Here is a 24,278-nt window from a genome sequence, read left to right on the forward strand (position 1 = left end):
GTAGTCTACTGCCCTGGTGACAGCTTGGGACCATTTTTAACTTTTTTTGACAGTGTATTATCTTCTCCATAAGTGTTTTTAATATATATAACAATTGAAATTTTGAATTTGTTAAAGTGCATTATGTTATTTTTGTCAAAACGCATGATGCTAGAAGTTTCCGAGAAACTGTAACGTGCTGCGAAAACCAACTTGGCATTGATCCTCTGTGGTCACAACTTTAAAAAAAGTCAGCAAACTGACTCTAACTGCCTCTGTCTTTTATGTATGTATTGGGATGCGAACCAAGTGAAACAAGAGTAATTCGATGTAAAGCCGATCACTGTATTCTTTTACAATGTCATCACTGAATTTAAAGGCCATGGTCAGTTATTGGATATTGGTGTGCCAAAAATTATTTAAGCCCACAAACATGTTAAAGACATCAATTTAGACACTGGGATTTTTGGTATTCTGTGTAATGTAATAATTTATAAGAAATATTTTGTTTTAAGTATTCCGATTTTAAATGAATAAATGAAAACAATGTGGCTAAAAGACAAAAAAGAATCTTATTTAACAAACAAACACTGAAGTACAATTTGACTTTTAAAGTGCAATTAAACAGTGTTTCTATATGTTAACTTAAAAAGGTGTTTAATTCATGTTCCTGTACGTTTTCTTTATTTTTTACACTTGCACTGAAACCTTTATTATTGTTGGTGTGTACTTAAAATACTCGAACGAATTGTTGTCATTAGTAATCAATCTCTGTTTTGGCTGACCCCTGGTGGACATTATGCTCCTCATATCTTCAAAGAGTGTCATATCAGGTCTTTTATGAAAGCTATTTGGCACCATCTGATATTAGATTTGTGTATTTCTGTTAAACAACAAATGTTATTAAAGAGGTGCTCTTAATGAACCAGATAAAGATGTATTTCCTCAAAAAGCAAACTGAGCCTCAGATACAGCAAAGCTGTCATATTGTATATATTAATAAATGATGTTTTTGATTCATTCTAAATGTAATAAAGATGAAACTATACGAAATTCTCTTTTCCTTTTCTTTCGTATATTGTATTGCTCTTTTATTACATGGCTCGTTGGAATGCTTGATTCTGATTGGCTAAGTTAGTTGCAACATTTGCAGGTTTGTTATTCCCAATAAACGGTAACCTTAACCTGGATGCTGCAAATCATCTTAACCGGTAGGCTACAGTTTATTTTTTTTACAGTTTAATATTACACAAAACTGTAATTTAAATATGTATTTTAATAACATATATGACACAATATTTACAAATGATTAAAACATATAACGTATTCACGACGTTTTATCGTCTCGTCTTATGATAAAACCGATAGTAAACAGGTTTTCCTCGCGAAAGGTCTGCATTCATTAAAAATTAGCTAATTAAATATTTAAAATCAATATTTAATTTTCCTTACCTTACTTCTGAGGTAAATAGCCGTGTAATAAGCGGATAATGTAGAGGCAGACGGTTGTTATCACGAAATAAGCCCCTTCAGTGTGCTGAGAAATCGTACATATTTTACGAGTTGGCTAATTCTTATCAATTCATTCGAAGTTAATTGTGCAAAATCGTATGATTCTCATGAAAAAACAACGACGAAACCGAACCCCTAACCCCAACGTCACAGGGGTCAAGGCAAATCGTACCAAAACTTACGAATGTGGTTGAATGAAGTGATACGAATTTTCGTGAAATATGTACGAATTCTCGTGAGATCACACTGCATCACTGGGGCTTATTTTTGCGATAACAACCGACTGCCTAGGCTACAATATTCCTGCTATACGCTAAGCAAGTCATGACTTAAGTGTTTGTGCACTGGGAATTTTGTAAATATTTTGGCCAAGAGTACAGAAGAGTTGTTTCAAATTGACACTGTTAACTAAATAATTTCATGCCAATAAACAATGTGGCAGCCTAAAAAAGGAAAATGTCACTTGCTGTACGAAACAAAATAGATGTGCAACCTAGAGCAGAGGACACATTTCACCTCTCCTTCAGTGTAAGTCAATGAGGACTCAAATTAGAATTAATCCATTTACAACTTAATCCTGCTCAGGTTGAGCCATGTCTCTAACAGAAGAAATAATAGTCCTTAAGAAAGTTAACCAAACCTAAATCATGTTTTAAAAATTAGTTTAAAAATTACAAGACCTCTGAATAAATAATATCCATTTTCTGAATCCAGACTTCATTGTGAAAATTCCCAATGATTTTATCCAGTGTCACACAACTCATTATCTGAATGGAAAAGCAATTCAGTGTAGTCCATAGAAATGTGTGTACCTACACAACAGAACTAAAAGATATCCACGTACATCTGTCATTCATCTTATAGTTTGTTGTCCTGGCTTATATCCAAAATGAAAGACAAGGTCAAAGTGTTTGTGTCCTTAACCATGAGACACAAAATCATAAAAAGTCTTAAAATGCATTCATCCTGTTGCTGTCGGTAAAAGCACCATCCTTGCTCGGTGGAATCGGTTTTGTGTGAAAATTCCTGGGCAAATCATCTGTGCTCTCAATGGGTTTTCTTAAATCATGTGCAAGCATGGATATCCACGGTATGCAGTAATCTACCTTCACCACAATTCCAGGTTTTTTACGTGGGAAAATCCTGGATTCTTCCTGATCGTCCAATACGTTCCATTGTATAGCCATACTTCCCTTCCAGCATCATCCAAGGTTTTCCTGCAAAACAGAGGGCATTGAAATATTTGTGTCTGTTTGTTAAAAACAACTCCCGCTCTGCATAGTGTTGATGTTAACTTACCTGAAGAAGCGAGGAATGTGGTCCTCTCCTTTTTTGGCCAGAATTTTCCTTCTTTCTCTTTGCTTCTCTTCCAACTCATCCTTCTTTTTATCTGTTTCATCTACTTTCCCTTCTTCAAGTAACCTAAGATTACCAAACAGTAAATATTTAATGACCTCATCTTTTATATATAAAAGAAAAATATTGGGAATTCATAATCCCCATTCATAAATCTCTTGCCAGCAGATTTAAAGGTCAAAAGGTCTTGAGCTAACCAACAACCACCCATAGATAGGAAGTGACATCTGACTGATATACAGTATGTGAAGTGATCAGTCACAGTTAATTTTTGTGTTGTTTAGGAGCAGGTTTATCAGGAGTAGGGGAGAGTGGGGCACAAAGTAACCTTTTTTGGCTTTGGCTCTATAATCCAAAAAATACTTAAGTTAGATTAATCATTTTTTTACATAATCAGCACACATTTCTAGTACAATTGAACATTAAAAGTTTGTTTGTGGGACCTACCATTATCGTACAATTACACCGAAAGTGACAGGTTTGCAAACGTTACAACTTGGGTGGGGTTCATTTTAACAGTTTTTGTTGTAACACCTGCTACAAAAATTAGTTAAAACACAAATAATTCAATAAAATTCTGTCTATATTCTAAAGATGGATATTGTTTTTATATCCGCCGATAATAGCTAGATATTCACACATTCATCCATCCATGATCCTTCATCTAACCATCCTTGTATTATGCATCAATGCATATAAATAGCAGATTTAAATGGGCTGAACAACTACGACAAAAAAATCATAATTGTTAGTTATTTTTCCTGATATTGTATTAACAGTTCTGATTTTGTTTCAAATTGGTTTCATTTCATTATATGCATAATTAATTGTAACACTATGTTACAACTAACCCCGCTGTGTAAAAATGTTTTCAATCCTAGCTATCGGTTACTAGGAGTTGACATGTTTTTAAATGGTGTTTTGTTTAAGATAAGAAGACAGTGATTAAAATAATATAAGGTTGGATTTGGTGACTTCCAAACCAATCTCAGAAATCGAAAAAAATATAAGACGAAGAAATTTACTTACAGTGGGGAAAATAAGTATTTGACACATCAGCATTCCCATCAGCAAGAGGACCTCCAAGTCGACCACCGACACAAAATCTCCACCAGATATTGAATTCATACAAAGAATTCAGAACATCCAAGTATACAAGTTGAGTCACAACAAAGTGAAATGAAACAGGGAATAAGTATTGAACACATGAAGAGAACAAAATGGCATAGAAAGCCAGGAGATCAGGAGATCTGTCAGTATTGAGAGAGAAACCCTGCCCCCTATCAGTACTAATTGATATCAGTTGCTTTAGTCCTAATTGATGGCCTATAAAGGCTCCTCATTACCCAGGAGCCACACAGGAAAAGCAAAAAACTCTCTCAAGATCTTTGTAATCTTATCATTGAATGGGGGAATGGTTATAGGCGCATTTGCAAAATGCTGAATGTTCCTGTGAGCATTATGGGGGCCATTATCTGGAAATGAAAAGAGCTTCAGTTCACCATAAACCGGTCACGATCAGGTGCTCCACATAAGATCCCTGTCCGAGGAGTCCAAAGAATAATCAAGAGAGTTCTCCAAGAGTCAAGAACCACTCTGGCAGAACTTCAGGAAGACTTTGCATCAGCAGGTACTGTTGTCTCAAAGAAAACTATAAGCAATGCACTGATCCGCCATGGCATCCATGCACGCTCACAACACAAGACTCCATTGCTGAACAAATAGCATGTTGAGGCTCGGTTAAAGTTTGCGAAAGAGCATTTGGAGAAGCCTGTGGATTATTGGGAGACTATAGTATGGTCAGATGAAAGCAAAATTAAACTTTTTGGCAGTCATTCTACACACCATGTTTGGAGAAGAAATGGCCCTGCCCACCACCCCAAGAACACCATAACAAAAGTTAAGTTTGGGGGTAGAAGCAACATATTTTGGGGCTGCTTTTTACTAAGGGCTACTGGCAGACTTCATATAATTGAAGGCAGGATGAATGGAGAAATGTACTGGGACATTCTGGATAAAAATCTGCTGCCATCTACCAGAAAGCTAAAAAAAATGAAAAGAGGGTGAACCAACATAAGGAAAACAAGGAAACAATGAAGTGGTTTCAAAGAAAGAAAATCAAGTTGCTTGAATGGCCCAGTCAATCACCCGACCTAAATCCCATAGGAAATCTATGGAGAGAACCGAAGATCAAAGTTCATAAAAAGGCACAGGAACCTTCAAGATTTAAAGACCATTTGTGTGGAGGAATGGGCCAGAATCACTCCCGAGCAATGCAGACGACTGGTCTCTCCATACAAGAGGCATCTAGATAGATGTAATCTATAACAAAGGCTTTTCTACAATGTATAAAATAAAGTGTGTTAAATACTTATTCCTTGTGTCATTTCACTTTATTTATTATGACTCAACTTGTATACTTAAATGTTCTGATTTCTTTGTATGAATATTTGGCTTGATGGCTATCTGGTGGAAATTTTGTGTTAATAGCCCACTTAGAAATCCCCTTACTGATAAAAATGCTGCTGTGTCAAATACTTATTTTCCCTGCTGTACATGCCTCCAAAACACTCTTTGTTCAATATCTTAACAAAAACACATTAAAACTTTTCACAGGATTCACATTCAAGACCAAAAGCACAGATTGCTCAGCCCTGTATAAATATATAAAGCAACCGTGTTACCATTAACCCCACGTTAGTATTATTTAGCGACTCCAACCATAGCACATTAAAAGCCTGCGTGCGCTTTAAGCTGTGTAAAGAGCATGCGCTTTAAGCTGTGTAAAGAGCAAAGTCTTGTCTAGTTTTTTGTTTGCATCAGACGGTTATACAAACTTTTGATGACCATATCATCTGAGGCTAAGACTTGAGTAAATGTGACAATGTCACTTCACAATAAAGGCGATAATTTACTTGACTCTTATTCACAAGTGCATAGTGATGCAATGCATACAGTATATTTGTCCTTATCCAGCATTTTCCCGACGCTGCAGAGGACAATCCGATTCAAAGAATGGTATAAGGTGAATAATACAAAATTTGTACAAAAAAACTTACAAAGTGTTTCTAATGGCAGCTTTGGCTTCATTCTCTCTCCACACAATTTTTGTAATTCTCTTGATAAATGCCACAGAATATTATTTTGGATGGATTAACGTCAATGACTGTAATTCGCTTCGGCATCCAAAACACAATGTTCCTCAAGACCACTTGTCACTAGGAAGTTCTTACCTTTGGTCAGGACGCAAGCGTGTATCTGTTGGGGGCAGCAGGGGCTTCAGCTCAGGGGTCAGCTCATTCATCTCCATAGCAAAGCTAGAGAAGCCATAGTAAAGCATGTAGTTTTTAGGCTGTGGATCTGCAAGAAAGCACAAAGATTCTGACAATATCTGGCAATACAAAACAAGACTTTTTAAATGTCTGAAATCATGTGCCCAATAAAAAAGGATGATTCAGCTCTTCTGTACTCACTTGGCTTCCAGACACACTGTGGGTTGGGCAGGGTGTCACAGAAGATTCCTTCATGCCAAAATCCACCAAATCGATGGACAACATTACCAGTCTCATTAAGAACTTCACCCTGCACTTGGTTTTTGGACCCATCTGAACCCCAATAACGAGACTGGGAGTACAAAAAAGATTTCATGCATTTATAAACACCTGTGCTTAACTGGTAGAGCAATATGCCGTTCACTGTCATTCACATTTACATATGGGACCATGGATGACACAATTGAAATGTAATAATAATAAATAAATAAGCTTTCCATTGGTGTATGGTTTGTTAGGATAGAACAATTTTTGGCCAAGAGAAAAACTATTGGAAAATCTAGAATCTGGAGGTGCAAAAAATCTTTAAAGTTATGCACATTAATTATACTTGGACTGCATCAGTATACTGTATGCTTCGTGTAAATCAAAACCTACCTTGACAAATGTGATCTTACAGGTGCACACTGAACTTTTCAGGTTGCGGATGATTACCTCGCCATAGTGCTCAAGGTATCGCTGCTGACTAAGGACATTATGGATGCAAGTCACCACTTTGTTCCATTCATAATGATCCCCATACCTAAGGTATATCAGAGAACAGTCAGTATTCCTAGCCCAGCATTCCAAAGACCGAGAAATGACAGCGGAACGCACAAGATACTTGCTTTTTTAGAGTCACATTCACCATCCCTGTTGGCATGATCTCCAAAGACTTGCCCCAAAACTTGTTCTTCCATCTCTGGTCTGTCCACAACATACAAGTCAACACAATGGAATGTGATTGTTCAATTCAACTGTTTACATTACTCATGACTGTAACTAGGGCAAAAATCATACCCTGCCAGAAGTTGAAATTGCTTGATTCTGCGTGACAAGCAGATATAGGTGGATGATGTGAAACCTGTGGAAACATACAGTTTCAACCATCACTCCATAACAAACATCTCTGAGGATCAATGGAGACGATCACTTACCTGCTCGCTAATGTAGCGGAAACCTCTGTCCTCTCTAATACACTCAAATGTCTCTCCAAGGATGGGATTAAAGGGTTTGTAGCGATTGCGGAATTGAGCTGATGCGTAGCCAGATATGGCAAAAGCAGCGATATAAACCTACAAAGACAAAAAACTTTTTATAAACTGTCAAATTTATTTCTGAAAATGCCTAAGACAATTGAGGAAAAACTGTCTATTTCAGGTATTGCCCAGAAAACACAATAATTATATACCACAAGTGGCAAGCGAACATCTCTAAAAATCTGTAAACTTTTAAACTACAGAAGAATCGTAAGTTTAAAGACAGTCAGAAGTTGTGGCTAAGCATACTGTACAATTTCCGAAATAAAAGTACAAGAAGGTACAAAAAAACACAAAAATCCTTAGGGCGTTACCTTTTGAAAAAGTACACTTTTGTACCTTTTGTAAGGTGCATATTGTATACTGGTACCTCAGAGTTACATATCTCTACCAAACTGGTACATATTAAGAACTTTTTAAAAAGATATTCGTCCCACTGACAACTTTTGTACCTTTTTCTAATTTTTTTAGAAATAAAATTTTTAAAAAAATTCCAAAATGCTTAACATATAAAAAAACAAACAAACTTTTAAAATTACAAAAAAGAAAGAAACAAGCCAACGAACTAACTTTTACATTTAGCAGAAAAATTAATTAAGTGGGATAGACAGAAAAAAACAAATATTTTGTCCAAAGTTTTATTTGGGGTGTCTACTAATATAGTAACAATTAAAGTTAAAGGGACACCGCTTTGTTTGGAAAATATACTCATTTTCCAGCTCTCCTAGAGTTAAACATTTGATTTTTACCATTTTGGAATCCATTCAGCCGATCTCTGGGTCTGGCGCTACCACTTTTAGCATAGCTAAGCACAATCCATTGAATCTGATTAGACCATTAACATCGTGCTAAAAAATAACCAACGAGTTTCAATATTTTTGTATACTAAAACCGACAAAAAAAAAATAAAAGTTGCGATTTTCTATGCAGGTATGGCTAGGACTATACTCTCATTCTGGCGAAATAATCAAGGACTTTGCTGCTGTAACATGGCTGCAGCAGGCGTAGTGATATTATGCACTACCCGAAAATAGTCCCCTGCCATTGAAAGTTATTAAGGGGACTATTTTTGGCTGCTGTGTCTATCCAAACTCTTTGGTTATTTTTTGCGCGATGCTAATGATATAGCCATATCTGCCTAGAAAATCGCAACTTTTCTTGCGATTTTTTGGCAGTCAGCTAAGAATTTAAGAATCTGTAGCTCACATTGTATACATTCATTTTACACAATGACGTAAGCTCAGTGTAATGGTTGATATGCTTTAGCTATGGCTTAAACTAAGGTTTCTGGTTATTTATTTTGGTTGTTATCAGAAATATCTACTTTAGACTATTCTATGAGAAAGTCTACTGGAAGGGACACAAAAGCTGTTTGTTTATGTTGTTACCACTGAAACATCTATACTTCTAATTGAATCATTAATTATCATTAATTCTAATATGTCAACTCTGTCAAAAATCTATAAGCTGTTATTACCATCCTGTGATAGGGATCATCAGTATGGTTGGCTGTGTCCAGTAGCTCTGAGTATTCCAGTTCCTCACAGAGTCTCTGCAGTAGGCACACGGGTTCATTCAGAGCTGCTGGCATGGAGACGCGGGACAGGTCCTTCCCGATGTTGTTGTACAGGATGGTCATCAAGCCAACGTGACTGTTATCAGGGCAAACGGCAGGTAGAGTAGTGCGATGTCCGGTGCCCTTAACAATATTCAGTTTAGGTGGCGCCCTTGAGAGACTGGCACGATACTTGCGTGAAGCTATTGCTGTGGAGTTTATTGAAAAAAGAAAAATGTTAATGCAATTCACTATATGGCCAATATTAGGCAGATATCCATAATGAACTAGTCTTCTATTTATTCATTTAAACCGAAAGTGCAGTGAACCACCAACTTCTGGCCATTTCGTAATCATGTTCTACTTTTCACTATAGTAACAAATAGCAGGTGTTCACTAACCCCGAGACTCGTCTGGCTCTGAATTACTGGACCCATCACTCAGACCCGATTCGTCGGACATTTCCGAAGAGCTTGCGTCCACAAGCTCATCACATGCATCGAAATACTCCGCTGTGGAGTCAGCCACTGAAGGTGCACGTAAAGAACTGCGGCCTGAACCAAACTGAGTAAAGTAAAGAAAGAGATTAAGATAATATAGTACAGACAGAGAGTATGACAGTACAAATAACCCGTTTGGCATATACAATAAGTGAAACTGTCCTCCTATAAACAGGAATGCAGGCATAATGGGAGGAGATGAAGAGATAAATAAATGCATTGAACAGGGTGACTAGGTTTGGGGTGGGAGGAGACACACCTTCCTTTGTAGCACAGTGCGGTAGGAGCCTTCAGAGGATTCGGAGGACACGGACAATTTGTGGATTTTGGTGTGGCGGGCTTTAACGTCTAACTGAAGATACACACACACACACAAATCTATACAGTAAAGCACAACATCTAAAGCACAACACAGTATGTATTACTAGTAGCATTTATCAAATACTACCTAACAGATACAACATAAGCTGTACTACTAAATCTATGTAGGACATGCATGCTATTGATATTTCAGGTAATTTACCTCAGCCAGGCTACAGAGGTTGTTAATCTGGGCAGATGTGGTTTGGTGGAGCTCTCTGCTGGACCAGGCGTCCTGCAGCCGCAGGCGCTCTTGAGCGAGAGACTCATGTGCAGAACACAGAGACCCATGAACTGTGAGGAAAACAAACATTGACGGTTAATGTATTTCAGAAGCACACATTACAGGGCAGTCGTATCCTAGTAGTTAGAGATTCGGGCTTGTAACCCAAGAGTTGTTGGTTTGAGTCTCACAGCTGGCAGGTTGGGCATTAACCCTAATAGCTGCCAACTGCTCCGTCTGTGTTTACGACTTGTAGTGCGTGTGTGTTTACTACTCACTGGGATGGGTTAAATGTAGAGGTCACATTTCGAGTATGCGTTGCATACTTGACAAGCATGTCACTTTCACTTCACTTTACAACTCAGTGGTAAATCTTGCATTTATCAAGTGTGAACAAACTTATGCATTACTTGTATTGCTTCTGACCTTTCAAGGACATAGAGCAGATGTCCTGATGGAGCTTCTTGACATCTGGTGAGTTTTTTGGGGTCAGCTGGGTGCTGACGTAATCTGGGATAGACGACATTGAGGCTCCCAGGTGGGATGAGCTGTTTAGGTGGCTTGACGATAACTGTATTTTATAAGGAAGGGCAGAGAAGAGAAAAGAGACATTGGTTTAGTAAGATCAAGGTAGAAATGACACAAACTTCCACTAAATATCTACATCATGTAACACGCTATCATGTTCATATACACACACACACACACGCAAAAAAACTGCCAGAAAAAAAGTAAAAAATGGTCCCTATCTGTCACTTTTAAAAGTACATATTTGTATCTAAAGATTTCAGAGGTGCATAAATTGGTACCAAAGAGTGCATATTGGTACCAAATGTATACATAAATGTTCCTACATATTAGGACCTTTATAAGGAGTACTGCATTAATGACAGCTTGGGACTATTTTTCGGACAGTGTACATGCATTATCGAAGTGCCATGGTAGTACCCATTCTGTACTATTATGCTTTTTACAGTATGTGTAATTGTAAATAGAAATAAGGATGTCAGCAGCAGTATGTTAACTTACCGATTTAGTAATCCCACGAAATGGCTTAATGTAAAAAAAGAAGTTAACTTAACAACTATAGGTTTAAATCCTCTACACAAATAACTACACAATGCATTTAAACCTTTTGGATTTCCAAACCTTTAAGGAAACATGGAATAATCTTAATAGGATATCATCCTATTAATATATATTATCTTACAGTTTTTCTCAGTCGCTTTGGAGCATTTCTCACATCCAAATTTAATTTTTCAAAAAGCTTTGCTCAGCCTCCACATCATCAAGTCAGTTGTGCACAACATTCAGTGGGGAAAATAAGTATTTGACACATCAGCACCTCTACCAGCAAGGGGACTTCCAAGTGGGCAACCGACACAAAATATCCACCAGATGCAGCCATCAAGCCAAATATTGAATTCATACAAAGGAATCAGAACATTCAAGTATACAAGTTGAGTCATAATAAATAAAGTAAAATGACACAGGTAATAAGTATTGAACGCACTTTATTTAATACTTTGTAGAAAAGCCTTTGCTGGTGATTACAGCTTCTAGACGTTCCTTGTATGGAGAGACAAGTCGTCTGCATTGCTCAGGAGTGATTCTGGCCCATTCTTCCACACAAATGGTCTTTAAATCTTGATGGTTCCTTGGGCCACTTTTATGAACTTTGATATTCAGTTCTCTCACTGGGCCATTCAAGCAACTTGATTTTCTTTATTTGAAACCACTTCATTGTTTCCTTGGCCTTGTGTTTGGGATCATTGTCTTGCTGAAATGTCCACCCTCTTTTCATTTTCAGCTTTCTGGTAGATGGCAGCAGATTTTTATCCAGAATGTCCCGGTACATTTCTCCATTCATCCTGCCTTCAATAATATGAAGTCTGCCAGTACCACTTGTTGAAAAGCAGCCCCAAACCATAATGCTTCGACCTCCAAAGGTTCAATTTTGCTTTCATACTATAGTCTCCCAATAATCCACAGGCTCTTCCAAATGCTCCTTCGCAAACTTTAACCGAGCCTCAACATGCTTTTTGTTCAGCAATGGAGTCTTGGGTGGTGAGCGTGCATGGATGCCATGACGGTTCAGGGCATTGCTTACAGTTTTCATTGAAAGAACAGTACCTGCTGATGCAAAGTCTTCCTGAAGTTCTGCCCGAGTGGTTCTAGGCTCTTGGAGAACTCTCTTGATTATTCTTTGGATTCCTCTGACAGGGATCTTATGTGGAGCACCTGATCGTGGCTGGTTGATGGTGAAGTGATGCTCTTTCCATTTCCGGATAATGGCCCCCACAGTGCACACAGGAACATTCGGCAATCTGGAAATGCACCTATAACCATTCCCATCAAAATGCTTTTCAACGATAAGATTACGAAGATTTTAAGAGAGTTCTTTGCTTTTACCCATCATGAAGTCTATTCTGTGTGCCTCCTGGCTAATGAGAAGCCTTTATAGGCCATCAATTAGGACTAAAGCAGCTGATATCAATTAGTACTGATAGAGGGCAGGGTTTCTCTCTCAATATTGACAGATTTCAGGTGATCTCCTGGCTTTCTATACCATTTTGTTCTCTTCATGTGTTCAATACTTATTCCCTGTGTCACTTCACTTTATTTATTATGACTCAACTTGTACACTTAAATGTTCTGATTTCTTTGTATGAATTCAACATTTGGCTTGAAGGTTACATCCGGTGGAAATCCGTGTCAATACCCCACCCAGAAATCCCCCCACCGATAAAAATGCTGATGTGTCAAATACTCATACTTATCTTCCCCATTGTAAAAGCAAATTCTCATGGGTTTGGACAAATTGTAAATGCTTTGGTACAATCATGCAGATGATAAATTATTTGCTGTTTGCTACATTTTCAATTGCTTATGTAATTTTCATGCACAATTGTTGACCTTTATGTTATAATCTGTTACCGTAAGCATATTTTCCATAGGCTTTTTTGTCTTATGTAAATGTGAACTCAATTGATAAATTGCTGTTAAGTAAATCTTGAATTTTGAGTTAAAGAAAATGTGACATTTCTTACAGTGAACCTTTCTAATTTTGTAATTTTTATTTGTACTTTAAATTATAATTTTAAAAAAAGGTAAAGGTGACAACATGGCTAAACATTTGCAATTTGGATGGTTCTGACAGAAATGCACTTAGTATGCAAATTTTAAGAAGGATTCGAGAAATGCTTCAAAGTGACTGAGAAAACTGTAATATCAAATAAAGCTTTAACTGAGCGGTCTCACCGTTCCAAAAGCTTCAAATCGCGACAGTGTGCGAGAGTGACCCCAAATCTTGCCAGGCTTTTTCTTTGGTTTGTCAAGAGATATATTCTGTAAATCAAACATTTATTTTAATATTGTGTCAAAGATTCACAAATCATTACGGCAATGGTTGTCATCAGCAGACCCATTACCTGCATGCTTATAATCCGTTGCAGGTCTCCGTTATTGACTGCTTTGACGGACTCATAAGCGAGCAGCTTCTGAACCAGCCGATGAAGCTCATTCATTTCCAGCTGACAGCGGTTAAGCTCTAAAGCATATTACATAGGCTCACTACATATTCATTTGTCTCCTTTTCAAATGTACACTTTTGCTGAAACAAAATAAATACTACAATACCTTGGCTGCAGACGTCAGGCTCTTGGGTCTGTAGCCAGGCTGCCACTTTTCCATTAACCGCAGGATTGACATTTGGCAGATTTGCTCTTTGAGTTTCACCCAAGTAAGATGAAGACGTGCTCTGGCATTAAGAAGCACACAAAAAGCATCGATTGATTATTAAAAATACTTCACTTAGAAACTAAGTCAGCATGGCACACGAGTGATTTGTAAATTATCTACTCACCATTGCCGTCATGGCACTGTTTTTTTGGGATAAATGGCTGCTTTGGGTCAGGGCCTGTAGGTAGCCATTGTGAACATGCGCAGCCTCGTTCTTCTTATACATCCTGTGGGCACTTAATTTGGTGACCCACAAATTATATAATTCCTGACTTTTGGCCTAGTGAAATGTTTAATAAAATTAGCATTAGTTACCATTCACTTGAATAAATAATTGCATAATAATTTATAAAGGAAAACAGAAAAAAAATGTTAAAAAGCTTTCACTAGTGCATTACAATTTAAAAAGGTCCTGATATATATTATTTAAGTACAGATATGTACATTTTGTAACAACGAGGTACTAATTTGCACTATTTTGTACCAATATGTGCCTCTGAGGTACTAATATTAACTCTTTAGGTGCTGTGCAAAGGTGTACCGCACCAGTAATGGCTAGGGAGCATTTTTCTCTGATAGTGTCGATAAATTGGTAAAGAATTAAATCTTACATTATGAATAAAAATGCAAAGCAATAACATTGCAGAAACATACTTTCATGTGATAGAGATTGTCTCCAGCATCTAGATCTATGCGTCCTGCTTTCTTGTTTACCGACATTACAGCCAGACTGACATCCAGTGAACCATGCATCTTTCCTTTGGAAAACTGTTGAAAAACATATCAATGTGTGTTGAAAGTGTCTGGATCCAAAATGCTGTTGTTATGGATAGACAAAGGAATAGCAAACTTACATCATGTTCAGTTTTTGAATATCGAAGGATCCCTTTATCCAAGACAAAGTATCTCTGCAAGAAGGAATTTGACTTGTTGGTTTGGCAAAGTATAAAAAGTAAAAAAAAGACTACTCTATATAACTATTTTAAATTGATTAAAAACAAATTGCTCTTCTCTACTTCTTTCTCTCTCCAATTGTTCAAACACTATATAGCACTTATATATAACTCTTACAATTAATCACTTCATTGTTTTCCTTACTTTTGTAAGTCACTTTAGATAAAAGTCTTGGATCCGCTTGTTCCTCATACCTTATGCCAACCTTTCAGCGGCCACTTTCTCCTCTTCATCAGATAGCCTTCACATATTCCTGGAGGATTTGAAACCTGTTTGCTCTCTGTGATGAGATTCATATCTGCTGGAAAGTCGTCCATTACTTCCCAATGTTTAATGTTCTGTAAGGTACCAAAGGGGCAGAAAAAACACAAATATGTAAAACAGGGTGTTTTCCATTCACAGCGTGTGCACTTGGCACATCCCTGGTGAACAAAACGTTACTGCTAAGATTCTTAGAACAAATAAACTTGTTGGATTGGCTTTTACACAACGAAGATGTTGAGCAACTGGTTGCTCCAGGAAATAACATCCAATTCTTACCAACCTTAACTTGATAGATACTATTTAGGTGTGCCCAAAATCAGTTGCAATTTTAAATGGGAAGTATTTTGTTTACATGGTTGAGAGGTTACAAACCAGACGCGAGTGACGTGATGATCCCGTGCTGCTGCTTCTGGAGTGGGTCGGCTTATACCAGCCCCCAGGAGTTTTTTCCACACCGCTGATCTGTGGTTGGTTGTGGTCCGCTAAAGATCCATGGAAATCCATGTTCATGATGTCCTATTAATTGAGCTCTATGTTTCGATAAGCTCAGCTAGAGGCTTCTTCTCATTGTTTACTAGAGCACAGTATGTCTGGAAAGTAGAAATACATTATTAGTGATCACAGAATTACATATCTTTTAGTTAGACAAGTATAAACACCATCTGAAACTTAAAGGGACACTCCACTTCCTTGAAAATATGCCCACTCTCCAGCTCCCCCAGAGTTAAACACTTGACCTCTACAGCTCTGGAATCCATTCAGATGATCTCCGAGTCCGGCGGTACCACTTTTAGCATAGCTTAGCACAAACCATTGAATCTGATTAGACCATAAGCATCGCACTCAAAAATGACCAAAGAGCTTCAATATTTAAAACTAATGATATCATGCAGCACCCGAAATAGTCCCCTTGGTTACTTTCAATAGCAGGGGACTATTTTTGTGCACTGCGTAATATCATTGTGCCTATTGTCATGGTACTTTACAATGAGAGAATAGTTCCTAGCCATATCAGCCCAGAAAATCGCAACTTTTAATTTTCCATTGGTCTTAGTAAACAAAGTAACTACAGAATAGTCAAGTTTTAAATAGGAAAAATCGAAACTTTTTGGTTATTTTTGAGCTCAATGCTAATGGTCTAATCAGATTCAATAGATTATGCTAAGCTATGCTAAAAGCGGTAGCCCACCGCCAGACCCGGAGATCAGCCGAACGGCCTTCAAAACAGCAAAAATGAAATGTTTCACCTGGGGAGCCGGAAAACCAGCATACCCCCAAAAAAAAAAGTGGAGTGTCCCCTTAAGAGAACAGTTGATATGCATTTTAAGGGTTATGTTAGGACTTAAAACTTAATTGTACATAATGTCAAGGCATCACAACATAAACTAAATAAATAAATGCAATGTGACCCTGTCTGTGAAATCCAAGCTAAAGTCTCATTTATTTCTTTGTTTTGAACACTAACACAAATAAAAGAAGCACATAATGGACAACAATTTCTAAATTGTAAATCTACTACAACCCACGCTCCTAAAAATAATAATCGTATAATAATATAGTACACTCCCAAAGCTCATTTTAAAACTATGATGTGTGGATCAAGAAAACACCTGTACATCCTGAATTACTCTTATTAATTACATTTTGACAGATTACAGTAATCATTTTTTACATATATAAATTGAATGGAATGCCACCGCAGGGTGTGATAGAAACCAGACTACTGTTGTCTTGATGCTGACAAGCCTAAACCTGCCCATTCATCTAGAATAAGTCAAGGCAAACAAGAACAAAATCTTATAATAACAGTAACATTTTCATTTAAGTAAAACCTAGTTTCTATAAAGCAGAAACGCAACTGGTCAAGCATTGTGCTTGCATCACCAAAGTTGTGGGTTTAATTTTTAGTGAACACACGTATCAACATGTACGACATTGTGAATGAAAGCATCTGCCAAATGTATAATTGAAGATTACATTTAAGCAGAAGTTTTGGGAAATTAATAAGTTATTCTGGAATTGTTTAACTCATAACCTAACACAGGTAACCGTCTCTGCTGCACAGTCTTAATGTCATTATGATAATTGGCTTTGAATGTCCCTTTTTTAGCAGCACTAGGTTTCGAATAGCTCTTTAAGTATAGCCAAGACAGGTCAAAGCAGACATGATGTAGCCTATATAATGGTTTTAGTAGATTAATTACCATTTCTATTACTACAGTTTAATAACAAATATCTTGGTGCAGATGCTTTTAATACAAATATAAGTACACTGAAAAAAAAATGATTCATTGAATCTAATCAACTCCTTTTAAGGTAAGTGGTTGCAATCAATTTGTTTAGGCTACATTTAAACAAAAGTTTTATATTTTATTTTACTTTACTAATCTTTTTGTTTAAATGTAGCTTAAATAAACTGATTGCAACCACTTACCTTAAAAAAATTTATTAAATTCAATTAATCTTTTTTTTCAGTGTATCATCTTTATATGCTACAGTGTTTTTCATGTAAAAATCACACAATGTCTGTGACAGTCACTAGTGGTATAAATTATTAGTGTCAATCAACTACGTCAAATTGCAAAAAAACTCATAACATTCAAAATGGAAATATTTCTGAATGTAAAACTCTGTCATAAAACTAACGTCACAAATAAGTTATTTCTCTATTAAACTGCATTTACTGCTGAAAGTCAACTTCTTCCTTACTTCATATACAGAAAATATTTGGTCATATTCAGACATACTTATCTATTAAAAACTAAATAATTTGTCTATTTCATGCACTCACCTGAGATTTCTTGTGAATGGTGTATAATGCGTTTCATCTTCTCCAAGTGTCTGAGTTTCACCCTCTGCCATTGAGACATCTGTGCGTCACAATACTCGACAACGACAACCAGTTCCTCCACTTTACTTCAAAATACAAGTATGCAGTCTGTATGTCTATACAAACAGTGAATATTATGGAGAGCTACACAACAGTCCTTCACTGGTGACTTCACATCCTCCAAATCCACCAAAGGCTCTGCGCCATATCATTATCCGCATTAGTGTCTTTAAGACTGTAGGAATTACAGGCAACCAACTGAATTCTCAGTAACATCCATCCAGCCATTCAGACACAATAACAGCTATTGCTTCAATAAAAAGATAAAAATCTAAAAAGCTTTATTTCTAAAAATTTTCTTTAAATGTGCGTAGCCACCCCTCTGGTCTTAAAATCAGCTTGTGTGCTAAGTTTTACAAATGCACATGTTTGTTTTCCAAAAAGGGGACCATATATAGTTGCAAAGGATAAAATCAAACAGCTGCCAACATATGAATCACAGAAAGGTTTCTACTACAGCAAATCTGGAAGTTCAACCTTAACTGAACTAGATTAACATGAAGTAATCCAGAGATTAGCCCTAATCAGGACTCATGCCCACAAGCTAATATTTACTTTTGCAGTATAAATGCATGTTCCACTTGGCTTATATAGTTGTACAATTTGGGACAGACAGTTTCCCAAACAAGGTTAAGATTAAGACAGGACTAGGCCTCAGTTATTTTAAGACCTTTAAGTTGTTTTTACAAACATACCTTACAAAAAAGCATTACTCATGTGAATATTGAGACAAACCAATAGACACTAATGTATTTTAAGTTATGTCAGTCCAAGCTGTTTTCAGTTAAGCCCACTCAAATATGCATTTTAGTCTGGGACTTAATCCCTGTGTTTGAATTTATAAAAGTTGACAACTTAAAACTGTCTATTAAGGTTATTTAACATATTATATAATATCAAATGCTGTGAAATAAAAGAGATGCTCCAATTGTTTGTGGTGCCACTGCCCAGGGGTCTCATTTATAAAGCGTGCGTACCTATGGTGCGTACGCACAAAACAAGTCTGGAAACGTGCGTACGCCAGTTCCCACGCAAAGGTTGTGATCTATAAAAAAACAAACTTGATGGAAGAATGGGCTTGCAGGGTGGGATCTGAAGATGATTCATGTACGCACACTTGCCGGTGATCTGTGATTTATAAAGGGAACATTGCTTTGTTTCATAAGTCTTAATATTATTTGCCATATGCCATTTTTGGCTTTTGTGTGTACGTAGACTTTTAGTAAGGATTTTATAAATGAGACCCCAGTTCAGGACTAACCAGGACAAACTCCATCAACATCCATACTTACAACACACACATGCCTTGTAAATTTTATATTAAATATATTGATTTGCTGGCTCAACTCTGTCTGTTTATGGCTCAAGCTATAAGAAAATTGATTGCCTCCCTTGGCCCATATAACAGAAAGCAATCAGGAAGTTTACTGTAAGTGTAATATTTAGGAAAATTAACACCTTTCCATACACTTAGAAGTACGCTTCAACTGCCAATGCTTTTGCATACAAAGATGTTTTAATGAAAGAGGAGACCGCATCTTGAATGCAGAGAAGTAACAAATCTGTCCACTTTAAATAACAGAGTTTTATTATATGCATGCATTTGTCAATCACATAGAGCAGTTTTTCCTAATACATATTGTGATGCCGCACCAAATTCATTCAGACATTGAGGCAGTTACTGAAATTTCTCATCTATGTATTAATAAAATTCAGGCAGCATCTTTGTCTGCAACAGCATCTGTTGTGTCCCCAGCGCCCTGCTGTTTGATATACTGCTGAAGCAGCGAGCAAAGATGGGTTGGGTGATGACGTAACAATGAAACAGTCTGTGAGGTCATCATGGTTAGACTACTAACCAGCTCACCCTGAATGGTGGTCATTGAAGGAAGTTTGGAGTAATTGAGAAGGCCTTGACACGAGAGTAATGTGTTCTCTATACATGCTCCTAAAAAAAAAGGTTTAAGAAAGTCCTTTGTTAGATAACAACAAGCACAATGAAATGACAAGTTTATGTATATGACAGTCTCACCTAGAAGCACCATCTGTGGACTGCCCCTCAACACTTGCAGCATCTCTTTAACTTTTGGCTCTTTACTAACACATATTACAGTCTGGCCAATGAATAGTGGTAACATGTTACTGTATACACTGTTGTTGAGAAAGGACCTCATCACCTGCAAAGAAAAACAAGCAGAATCTTGTAACATAATATTATAGAGTTAGTTCTGGTCCTTGAATGCAATTGGACATGGCTTTGGTTTACCTGATTTGGGAAAAATTTGACATTGATGTTGTGTCTTTTAAGCCTGTGTTTAAGAAGTAGCATGTCTTCTGCATTGGATGCATTATTCTGGACAACAGCAATCATCTTACATTCCTTAAACAACGTTTCCAGGTCTTTCCTCAACAGAATTGCAAGGGCGCTTTCCTAGAAGAGGTGGAGTTGAGTTAACATATAGTATAGTAATAGACACTTACACTTTTTATATTTTGAACACAAATTAAAATAGTAATCATCGTTTAAATATCTGTTGAATAAAGACTGAACACATGTTTAAGTGGTTGTCGTAATCAAACACATCTAGATTTATTAACCATGTAAGTCCAAAAGTTTAAAACACCGCCAACATATCTTTTCTGATTTAATACCAAAATTATCACAAAATGAAACAATTTCAGATAAAAGGTAAACATTTTTTCATCAAGCCAATCCTTTTATCATTAAGATACTGTTTTATTAACTATAATAGTAGCTGTTCACCTCTTCAGTCTTTCTAACTCGTGGAGTCAGGGCACCAGGGGGAGCAATAGGTTTAGGAGGAATGTACTCTGTGACAGCCATCAACTTTTGCTTGAGAATGTGCATTGGCTTTCTGTGACGTGTGACTGATTTGGAGCCATGGCGAACACTTTGAGTTATTGGTACCCATCCTGTGATTTTAAAAGAAGCGTATCTGGTTATGTTGTCTTGTATGCACACAATTACATTGTCAACATTGTATTAAATTACTCACTAATTACACTGTCTAAAAATAAATTGCATTCCTCATTACTTTTTAAAATCTGTATCACATGTACACAAATGCACATGAACAATATTCATTTAAATTTGTTTATTCGTTTACAAAAAATGAAATTCAGTGTTCAATACATGATATATCAAATATATGTATACAGAATTAACAAATTTAGAATCCATTTCTAATGCAAACTTGTTTAAAAGCATGCATCAGGTTTGTTTCAATGCATAGTGTATTGATGTTCATTTTCAGCAACAAAAAATTACATTTGCACCATTTTTTATGAAAGTTAAGACTAAATGGACCTGAAAATGTCAAATGGTGTAACCGCCAATTGTGTCAAAGAATGAGAAATATTAAATATTTTATCCACCTTGATGGCATGTAAGCGTAATCAAAAAAATAATGATTTTAAAATATCATTTTATTTCTAAATGTAAATTTGAATGCGTTTTGTAATATTTGTACTGACATATGCTGAAAACAGCTCTGTTTTCTAAATAATCTTTGAGAAATTAAGTAAAAATATATGTTTAAAAAAAAACTCATATTACACTAAACTAGATGATTATATTTTATTACATATTTTTTATGAATATATTCATTTTTTAATTTTAAAAAAAAAACGAGTTACACCAATTGAGACAGACCGGTTACACCACATTGACACGTTGCAATTATCCCCCAAATATTCAATAAAATAAAAAAACACAAAAGCATATTGGGAAGAAAAATACTCATGTACTACAGTGGCAGCAGAGACAAAACAAAACACGGAATAAAAGACATACAAACATAGCATTAAATAACTACATACTTCGACATTATATCTTTAATAAAGAACACAAATATCATGGGGAATATTTTAAATCATCACCTCAAATAAACTATATGTATATGCGTTAACAGTAATGATGTTGTGCAGTTACCTGATAAAGTCTTATATTTTAGCTTTAACATTTTCATTGCCTAATTACAAATACCAGACATCGTCCGCCATATTGTACGAGCATTATTATAAACATAGTAAAGCTTCTTATCATTTTAAAACAGAAATGTACCTGCTTTCGGCAAAAGCCTGCCACACAAGGTCGCTGCCATCTTGATCCGGATATGATATATGACAGCATAGGTTTGCAAAATAAAAGTTCAGCGTATAAATGTTTTAGTGTAATTGAATGTCATTTACGTAATAATTTATTCCATTAAATTGATGAATAAATAAGCACTTTGTATTATTTACTATTTATATTATTTATTTTCAAATTGAAAGTTTAGTTGTCAAAACGTGTTTTCCAAACATTTTACGTAACGCAATGACGTTGGTCTGGAGATTCAGGCATGAGACGTATATTGAGCTTCTGCACGTCAAGTAATATCGGCAATATTGTGAAAGCTTTTAAGCCTCGTATTTCCTTTGCGAGCTATAATCAATCGTTATATACCTCGTTTGTCTGCAGTAAATCTACGGACAGCGGCACCAGCATGGATCTGAGTAACATGAGAAAAAGCTATAAGAGCGACCAAGAGGTGGGACTCAATATTTATGTTTGTTCATGATCTCAGACCTATTTTAATAGTAAAGACAATGCACAGATAAGTAAAGCAAGTAAATTTTTGTAACAAAACCTACGCAGTAAAAAATATTTGTGCATTAAATCGTCATTAAGTTATTTAAGTAAAAAGAAATATTGCACAATCGAATGCTTTTAATATTAATTATACATGTTAATGTGCAATGTAATGTGATGTCTAAGCAGTAATCATATATAAGCATTATTAAAACAGCTTAGCACAGAAAGTCTTTTATGTAAATGACTTGTTACTTTATTTTATTTACAGTGTTTTGAGGAAGACCAGCTTGCTTCCCTAGATCCAATTAAGCAGTTTGGCAACTGGTTTGAACAGGCAACAAAATGTCCTGAGGTTGGAGAAGCCAATGCAATGTGTCTTGCAACAGCCACCAAGTAAGAATCCTGGTGTGATTCGAAAATACCTGGTACTACAGTATGCATAGTAATACAGAGATGCATACTGAGATATTTAATAAATCAATAAAAAAGGCACTTGTACATTTTCAGTTTTGTTCCTCTGTCTCTTTTAAAAGAGATGGCCGTCCTTCTGCCCGCGTGGTCCTTTTAAAAGGTTACAGCGAGGAAGGATTTTGCTTCTTTACCAACTACGAGAGTCGGAAAGGTTTGGAACTGGTAACTGCACTTTCAAACTGAATTTATAATTCAATGAATATCTATTAGCGTATAGTTACTTACAATAACCCTCTCTTATCCAAATAGGAAAGTAATCCCTATGCCTCTCTTGTCTTTTACTGGGAACCATTAAATAGGCAAGTAAGTATGAATTCACTGAATTGGAGATCAAAATGTCCCTTTAAAATATATGGTGTATAAATATAAAGTTTTTTTGTACTAGGTTCGCATTGAAGGCACTGTAAACCGGATCCCATATGATCGTTCGTGTGAATACTTCCACTCAAGGCCCAAGAGCAGTCAGATCGGTGCTGTTGTTAGCAGGCAGAGCGCAGTAATACCGAGCAGACAGGTGAGGTGGCTCTCACCACCTTTTGTTTCAGCTTGATAATTCGCACCTTGGTTATTCAAGCTGTCCATGCTATCATTCTTGTTTTGCTTGATTCATTGGTCCATTTTCGTGTTCCCCTTTAAGTATCTGAGAGACAAGAATGCAGAACTTGAAGAAAAGTATAAGGACACAGATGTGCCGATGCCAAGTTACTGGTAAGCCTTATAAAATGATATGCTTTACCGTGACAGAGAAAACTATATATGTAATCTATGTAATTTTTGCGGCTATATATGTTTACAGGGGTGGATACATCGTCAAACCATTCTTGATTGAGTTCTGGCAGGGTCAGACTAATAGATTACATGACCGAATAGTCTTCATGCGACCGAAAGAGGGAGAAACTGAGCTGGGAGATATGCAGCATCAGGCAGAGGGGGGTTGGATATACCAACGGTTGTCCCCTTGACAGAGTACATAGTATGGGATCAACATCACCATCTGTGACATTAATGCAATCATAAATAAAAAATGAATGATATTAAGTTTCATATAGATGAATATTTCTAGGATTTGGTATGGGCAGTGACTGCCTGAGGACATGTTCATTTTAAATGTGTAGACTTAATAAATACCAAAAGGGAAATTTGATCATTGTGGAGATAAACTTATGAATAGACTGTAATCTCACTTGAAAGTGCAAAGTCGTCTGCCTAATGTTGTTTAATAATTGAAAGCACAGCTGTACGTGCAATATTAACTGTAGTTTTACCGAACTTAGCCTTTGGACCTTTGTGAAACCTTCTGTGAAAA

General features: G+C 36.4%; 3 protein-coding genes across 4 annotated transcripts; 1 reads left to right on the plus strand and 2 right to left on the minus strand.

Moving 5' to 3' along the window:
• Nucleotides 1-561: 561 nt before the first annotated feature.
• On the minus strand, nt 562-18,020 carry osbpl7 (oxysterol binding protein-like 7). Of its 2 annotated transcripts, XM_055175925.2 has the most exons (23): nt 17,806-18,020; nt 15,387-15,604; nt 14,945-15,088; nt 14,651-14,704; nt 14,451-14,564; nt 13,921-14,076; nt 13,695-13,815; nt 13,487-13,605; nt 13,317-13,403; nt 11,085-11,108; nt 10,482-10,626; nt 9,996-10,126; nt 9,732-9,824; nt 9,374-9,536; nt 8,895-9,181; nt 7,316-7,453; nt 7,179-7,242; nt 7,007-7,085; nt 6,777-6,921; nt 6,321-6,471; nt 6,081-6,207; nt 2,791-2,913; nt 562-2,708 (listed from the first exon to the last, which is right to left on the minus strand). In XM_055175925.2, exons 2-23 carry the CDS (start codon nt 15,522-15,524, stop codon nt 2,600-2,602), a joined length of 2,712 nt encoding a protein of 903 aa, XP_055031900.2. In that variant the 5' UTR covers nt 15,525-15,604; nt 17,806-18,020; the 3' UTR covers nt 562-2,599. The 2 variants fall into 2 exon arrangements, with proteins under 2 accessions (XP_055031900.2, XP_055031901.2); XM_055175926.2 differs by lacking the exon at nt 11,085-11,108 and having other exon boundaries at nt 17,806-18,017.
• A 1,449-nt stretch (nt 18,021-19,469) lies between these two features.
• On the minus strand, nt 19,470-22,147 carry mrpl10 (mitochondrial ribosomal protein L10). Its single transcript, XM_055175928.2, has 5 exons — nt 21,989-22,147; nt 20,669-20,838; nt 20,171-20,335; nt 19,937-20,081; nt 19,470-19,852 (listed from the first exon to the last, which is right to left on the minus strand). The coding sequence occupies exons 1-5, from the start codon at nt 22,026-22,028 to the stop codon at nt 19,617-19,619; spliced, it is 756 nt and encodes a 251-aa protein (XP_055031903.2). The 5' UTR covers nt 22,029-22,147; the 3' UTR covers nt 19,470-19,616.
• Nucleotides 22,148-22,188: 41 nt separating this feature from the next.
• On the plus strand, nt 22,189-24,007 carry pnpo (pyridoxamine 5'-phosphate oxidase). Its single transcript, XM_055175927.2, has 7 exons — nt 22,189-22,457; nt 22,770-22,894; nt 23,035-23,134; nt 23,222-23,275; nt 23,358-23,486; nt 23,610-23,680; nt 23,769-24,007. Exons 1-7 carry the CDS (start codon nt 22,269-22,271, stop codon nt 23,932-23,934), a joined length of 834 nt encoding a protein of 277 aa, XP_055031902.2. The 5' UTR covers nt 22,189-22,268; the 3' UTR covers nt 23,935-24,007.
• Nucleotides 24,008-24,278: the final 271 nt, after the last annotated feature.

Source organism: Misgurnus anguillicaudatus, chromosome 4 (genome assembly GCF_027580225.2).
Source record: "Misgurnus anguillicaudatus chromosome 4, ASM2758022v2, whole genome shotgun sequence".
NCBI classification, from domain to species: Eukaryota; Metazoa; Chordata; class Actinopteri; order Cypriniformes; family Cobitidae; genus Misgurnus; species Misgurnus anguillicaudatus.

Bases quoted from the DNA above. Each gene is read 5' to 3' on its own strand.
- osbpl7 (XM_055175925.2), bottom strand. From the start codon at position 15,524: ATGAACATGGATTTCCATGGATCTTTAGCGGACCACAACCAACCACAG. The intron at 13,606-13,694 runs GTATTGTAGTAT...AATATGCTTTAG, and splicing joins GCCTGACGTCTGCAGCCAAG to AGCTTAACCGCTGTCAGCTG. The intron at 2,914-6,080 runs GTAAGAACTTCC...TGGTAATCTTAG, and splicing joins CGCTTGCGTCCTGACCAAAG to GTTACTTGAAGAAGGGAAAG.
- mrpl10 (XM_055175928.2), bottom strand. From the start codon at position 22,028: ATGGCAGCGACCTTGTGTGGCAGGCTTTTGCCGAAAGCAG. The intron at 20,839-21,988 runs GTACATTTCTGT...TTAAAATCACAG, and splicing joins CAGGCTTTTGCCGAAAGCAG to GATGGGTACCAATAACTCAA. The intron at 20,336-20,668 runs GTGAACAGCTAC...CACCTCTTCTAG, and splicing joins GAGTTAGAAAGACTGAAGAG to GAAAGCGCCCTTGCAATTCT.
- pnpo (XM_055175927.2), top strand. From the start codon at position 22,269: ATGAGACGTATATTGAGCTTCTGCACGTCAAGTAATATCGGCAATATT. The intron at 23,135-23,221 runs GTAACTGCACTT...TTATCCAAATAG, and splicing joins GTCGGAAAGGTTTGGAACTG to GAAAGTAATCCCTATGCCTC. The intron at 23,681-23,768 runs GTAAGCCTTATA...ATATGTTTACAG, and splicing joins GTGCCGATGCCAAGTTACTG to GGGTGGATACATCGTCAAAC.